General features: G+C 37.0%; 2 protein-coding genes across 3 annotated transcripts in view; both read right to left on the reverse strand.

Moving 5' to 3' along the window:
- The window catches only part of LOC138006314 (dynein axonemal assembly factor 9-like), a 67,841-nt gene extending 66,240 nt beyond the window's left edge, over positions 1-1,601 (reverse strand). Inside the window, exon 1 of the mRNA XM_068852566.1 lies at positions 1,380-1,601. Within this exon, the coding sequence (XP_068708667.1) occupies positions 1,380-1,468 (89 nt within the window). The 5' untranslated portion in view covers positions 1,469-1,601. The remainder of the gene's footprint in view (positions 1-1,379) is intronic.
- An 86-nt stretch (positions 1,602-1,687) lies between these two features.
- Positions 1,688-4,374, reverse strand: LOC138006316 (protein FAM53A-like). Of its 2 annotated transcripts, none has more exons than XM_068852571.1 (7): positions 4,243-4,374; positions 3,948-4,050; positions 3,636-3,822; positions 3,477-3,528; positions 2,705-3,327; positions 2,410-2,466; positions 1,688-2,321 (listed from the first exon to the last, which is right to left on the reverse strand). In XM_068852571.1, exons 3-7 carry the CDS (start codon positions 3,702-3,704, stop codon positions 2,010-2,012), a joined length of 1,113 nt encoding a protein of 370 aa, XP_068708672.1. In that variant the 5' UTR covers positions 3,705-3,822; positions 3,948-4,050; positions 4,243-4,374; the 3' UTR covers positions 1,688-2,009. The 2 variants fall into 2 exon arrangements, with proteins under 2 accessions (XP_068708672.1, XP_068708673.1); XM_068852572.1 differs by having other exon boundaries at positions 1,690-2,321; positions 4,202-4,356.
- Positions 4,375-6,000: the final 1,626 nt, after the last annotated feature.

Here is a 6,000-nt window from a genome sequence, read left to right on the forward strand (position 1 = left end):
AAACTGATATCAAATGAAACACAATCCCTGCAGATATTTTCAAATCCTTCCAGAGAGTGAATTACACAGTGCCTGCTCTGATGAGGAATTCAAAACCTTTACAATTGCTTCTCCTTACAATGCTGAAACATATAAAATTATATTGTTTCCAAGGCCAAAGTATTCACAATATTATTGTAAAGTTTTGTTTTTGGTAATTACACCACAGAAGCTCTACATAAAAAATCCTTCATGCTTGGACCTGCTTAAAACAGCTGTAACAACTCAGTACTGGTCTTTTGTTAGACTAAATGATTGTCAGCATCCAGAAAGTGTGAAAACTTTTCATTCATTGGCATTCTTTCAGCTGTGTAGAATACATTGTAGATGTCATTTTCTTGGCATCAAACAAAAGAATAATAAATTCTTATGGTCTTACAACTAGGCCATTCAGGGAACAACAATGACAAATGCATAAACCTTCAACTCCAAGGTACACATAACTTCAAGTTCAATATTAACAGGTCCATTAAATGTCAACAAAGCTGCAAACCAAGTGACAAGAGATCTTCTGGTGGGGATTTGAAAGTGACAAATGTTAAATTTCAGAACATTATTTTGAACAGACTTACCTGCTTAATCTATCCACATTTGATGACAATAAACAAGAAAACAGTAACATTTTTATCGTGTATTGTCTATGCATTTTAAAACAATTTTGATCACTAACAATCGGCACCCAAACATTTGGAGATGTTCCCCCATTCGGAAATTAAAATGAGATATTTTTGACGGTACCCCAAGGCCACTGGAAATGTCTGGAACATTAATTCTTTAATTACATGAAAAGCATACACCTCGACAACGTCAGGTCTTGAAAACACTTTACATAATGTCAAAAATTTTGGGAAAATAGAAGTACAGAAAATTGTCTTAATTTTTTTTTCCTATGAATATTTCATCACAGACTGTAAATCCTGTAAAATTATAAGTTTAAGGTTAACAGCAAATATTTTGGAAAAAATAGACTTTTCAACCTAAAACGTTATTAATCTCTGTTCATTAAAGAACAATTAAAAATTAAAATTTCATGGTCATGCACGATTCGCGCAAACCCGGCCCGATCTATTGAAACGTCACCTTGAGGAAACGTGTTTCTTTAGCTTGTTGGCGATTTCAAGCTACCAAGCACCCGAGATAAGTTATAGATCAAGTTTCAAATAAAGAGAATGACAGATTTTTTTTTTGCCTTTGAGCGAAGATGTTCTGTCCTTTGATAGTCTTCGACCGTGACTGTATCTATACGTAGTGTCTCAAATAATATTGAAAGAATTCAACAAAAAACTTGTCCCCTAACGACCGAATCAAATAAGCGTCTTCTAACATGTAAATCAACAAACCTGACAGCTGGGGAGAAATATTGAAAACCTTTTTTCTTCTTAGCTGTAAAAGGCCTTGGAAAGAGAAGGTTGTAGGCAAAATCGCTCATTGTTTTCCACAAAATCTGCAGAATGCGAACATGGCGGCCATTTTGACTACCTCAGAAACGTGACGTCACGCAACTTTACACCTGATTGGTCCATCCTGGACTTTGCCGCGAAATCCAAATTAACGCGGCAAAGCAGTTTTTTGAATTTGTTTATATTTCAAAACACGATTCGCTTGAGAGATATTTATATCATTTCGTCATTTCACAAAGAAACAGGCTGTCTTTAACAATATTTTTAATATCTTAAATCCAACTCTTTTCTTTATTTCAAACATTATCGCGTTTTTCCCAGTATGTTTTATACAGATGTGACGAACTTAAAGTTTCGTTCCCCATACATTCATTGGCAAATCTTAATGTATGCAAAAATACACAAGTCCTCATTCCTACACGACGGATAGTTTTTGAGAGATATATTTTTGTGCCTATACAGGGCAATAAATAAGATTCTATGCTAGTATGAGGTCCACGTATGAACAAACTTGAATTACAAACTTGCAACTTTTAAAAGATTATTAACGCCAAACTATCAGTATTTGTTTTAGAAAAGATCGTCCTCTTCAATAGAGTTTATGTCTAAATCCGAATCATAGTCCAGGCGAAAATTTCCTTCGTCTTTAACTTTTGGGCTTAAATTGTCGAATGCGCTGTTTTTCAAGTCACACTTCGCGCTGCTGTTTCTAATGTTTTTGACAGTTTCTGTTCCTGAATCCATCTGCTTTGTCGGAGACGAGTTTGGCGTGATCATTATGCTGCTCCCTTGAGCGTCCATTGGCGAAGAAGCGATTGGCTTCAGAGTAAATTTCTCAGGCTCAGTGAAGTAACTTGTCAATCCCTTTGTAGCTCTTTTATTCTTCAACAGAAAAACAAATGTATTTGCATTGAAAATCATCTAGGAGACATCATACGCTGGTCATGCACAATTCACGCTCAATAATTACCATATACTTTGGAATCCTTAAGCCCTTTTTTCTGTCTCTGCAACGGTAGTAAGAGGTCTGCAGAAACAATGGATGGGAAGCACGTTCGACTATTAGAAATACAAATTGTCAATTAATCTTTTTTTATGGCGTAAAAAACACAAGCGATGAAGAACTTGTATCCTGTAAAATATTCATAGAATAAATTATTCAGTACTGCTCAGTGATTATTTAACTTTTTATCACAAAGAACGAAAAAAAAAAACGCTTTTTTCCTTCATTTTAATTTCGCTAGAAATCAAATAAAAATCATAACCTCTTCCATTTTGGCCAAATCCAGCGCTGGTCTTCTGGCATCCAACTCCTCATCGAGGCGTCTTTTCATACCGCTCCTCTTTCGATCGAAGCAAGGCTGTGAACGGCTTCTATGCAAGGCTAACGCATTAGGTTTCCAGTTAAAGTTTAAATCTCTAGCCTTGTCTGCCAAATGTCCGTAATCCTTGTTTTCGCTATTCTCGACGAAGAGTTTTTCATCGAACGCTGCATATGCTGAAGCAGGTCGCGGAGTGGGTGAAGCAGGAGGTGTCGATATCGAGTTAATCTCGTTGTTTATTCCTAATACAGGTTCCATCAATTTCTTGTCAGCGAAAGAGGCAGATTGAGGTTTCCTCGTGTAGTTTTCAACTGGATGCCACACTGAAGAAGCGCGTGGAACCCACAATAGTTGTGCTTCGACGCTTTCGTTATCAGGCAACGAGAGAGTAGAACATAATTTCTTGTTTGCGGGTGGCGCAGGGGTGCTGTGCATTGCTAATGATTCTGCCCCGCAACAGTTTTTGCAGTATGTTCGTCTCAGTCTGTGTGATGGATAGCTTTGTGTGCGCGAATGCCCAAATATTTGCCGCACATCTCTTCGAAGTCGGTGAGCCAAGGGACATTCTGAAAGCGAAGTGAAATATTGCTTTGTGAACCATGTGTTTTCAAAAACAATGAGTTGATGATTGCATCAAGCGTTAGAACACGATATTTTACCGAAATAACAATCCCATACCAAATTATGAGGAAAAGCAAAAAAAAAATCAGTGTACCTGAAATATGTGAAGCTTCGCCAGAGTTCAGCCGAAGTTGGACTGCATTTTTCTGGAAGCAAAGAATAATAGAGTAAACACAGAAGTCAATTGAAATTCACGTTTCCTCGCGCGATCGAGTAAAAAACTAAATTGATGCGAATCTTAGAAAAGACTTACTTCTGTTTCATCGCCAGGAAGATCTTCCAAAGACTGGTATTTTAACTTGTCTGTTATCACCGTCACCATATCTCATAGGATACCACATGAAGACCACGATCTCGACTCTTCTTTGTAGTCACTGACAGAATATAAATCTCTCCGCAGTCACCTCGGCAGAATGTCTCAGCAGCACTTGTCGACTGCCCTGAGAAAGAATTGAACCGGATATCAGCCGTCAAAAAAAAGAGAAATTTGTCAAATTCGAAACAATAGTAAACCAAACGATCGCGAACAGATCGCTTGCGATCGCAGGTTAATGTATTAACTAACCTGTTTCCACATCCTGACATTCTACGTTGAGGTTTGAGCTTATGTTATATGTAGTCCCAGTGAAATTTCACCGAATCGGCTCATCTAATGATCGCTGCACATACTGAAACAAACAAATTCATCGTATTATTCCAGTTTCCCTTGAGCATCCGTCACATTCAATATATTTACTCTTGTATCGAGACAAAATCCTCGAGCTAGAGCAAAATTTCCCTTGCGTAAATTTACGACGAAAGGAACCACCGGGCGCACACCTTCTAGGTTTCGTGTGAGGAAAGTTTCTCTTAACGCTTACGTTTCAGCGATGTCTTGAGATGACTGTTTACTTCAAAACTCGATTTGAGGGCACAAGCAAAAACCGAAGAAGTTATCCTTTGCTGTTTATAGGGAGACTTTGTAGTCTATATATGCCGAATGGGCAAATCTGGAGAAATATCATATACCAAAAAACAATATTCTTAACCAATCACAACACGACTACTGGTTCATTGCGGCTTTTGATTGGTGCAAGTTTCTCGTTGACGTTCGCTTCTGTTCATCAATGAATTTTAAAGACAAAAAAATATTGTATTACCCGAGGAGACGGTCCAACCACACGAAATAATGGTTATCAGAAATTTTCTCAAATAATTTCCCAGTCATGTTAATTTTAAATGGACCTTCACTTTTAAAAATACAAGTGTCTAACTTTTCTATTATTTTGAAAATCTGAGTATGAAAGAAAATTGTGAAAATTGTGAAACTAAGAACAATTTTCAGAAATAATATTTTTACATTGACCGATCAGAATTTTCTCTTCAAAATGGAAACGTTTCATGAGCTAACCAAACACTGAATATATTTTACAATTAACATCTATACAAAAAGTATTCTTATTGTCAGGACGAATATGTGGCTGATTTCCTTTCGGTGGTGTGGAATAGAAAAAACAAATTGAGGTTGTCGTAAAAGATATGAATTATACATGTTCTATCTTTGCACACAATTCAGAAGTGATATTCAATTATTCAAATTAGTGCAGACCCAATTTTCCTTGGTTATGTGGTGGTTCCCTATTGCCATTTTCAAACAATGCTAAAAGCCAAAGGTACATTGGTCTGCAATAAAGAAAAGAGAAATTTTTTTTAGCAATGTTTTCGTTTGCCTTTTTCAGCTCAAAATGCTGTCGATATGTTTGATTTAAGCTTGCAGCGTGACGCAACATCTTTTGTTTCAATTCCGGAAAATAAAATCCCTTGATTACTTAAATAAATCTCGCTATCGAACTGCGAAGAAGGGAAATGATTTGAAGAAGCTCCACGGCATATTCCAAGCATAGATCGCCACGAAAGACATGGTCAGAACGACTTGACAAAAAGCCAGTAATTTTTAGATGGATGCAGTTCGCCGCAGCAAAATGTCAACAACAGTCATACGATGAAAGATCAAGTTCAAAGCCTTCGTGACACTTGAAACGAAAAACGCATTAGGGAAAGTTAATTTATTCATATGACCAGGTTTTTGTCCCCAAGCAATTTGCAGCAAGTTTGAATTGCTAAGCATTTAGATAAATAAGACAGTAAATTTAGCATATCGATGTCTGTTTGCTGGAAGTTTCCAGTCAGCAGCATATCATTATTCCGCGGGAAATAACATATCTCAAGCTATGTTCAAAGCCGATTACGGCTTTTCGAGGTGCTTATGTACTTCGGTTCACTTGCGCCATAAAGGATCAGTTTTCCTTCGTTAAGAATATTTACGGGGAAACCCGTAAATATTCTACCCGTAGAGTTGAAAGTTTAAATACTGCTTGCTAAGTCTTTTCCTTTTTAACGACTTTAACTTGCTCAAAGAATAATTTTTGGCCAAAACCATTAGATTTGCGACGAGAGGAGATTTGCTTACATCAGAGTAAGTGTTCTTCTCAATGACATCGATCAATTACGTTTAGCTGCAACCCAAGTAACTCGCATCGCAAGAGATAGATTACTTAACGTATACAATTTGCAACATAGAGAGCGCCGATCATTTATGTTCACAAGTCAGTTTGAACTTTCCAGTTCCCTCATAACAG

This window comes from Montipora foliosa, chromosome 6 (assembly GCF_036669935.1).
Source record: "Montipora foliosa isolate CH-2021 chromosome 6, ASM3666993v2, whole genome shotgun sequence".
Taxonomy (NCBI): Eukaryota; Metazoa; Cnidaria; class Anthozoa; order Scleractinia; family Acroporidae; genus Montipora; species Montipora foliosa.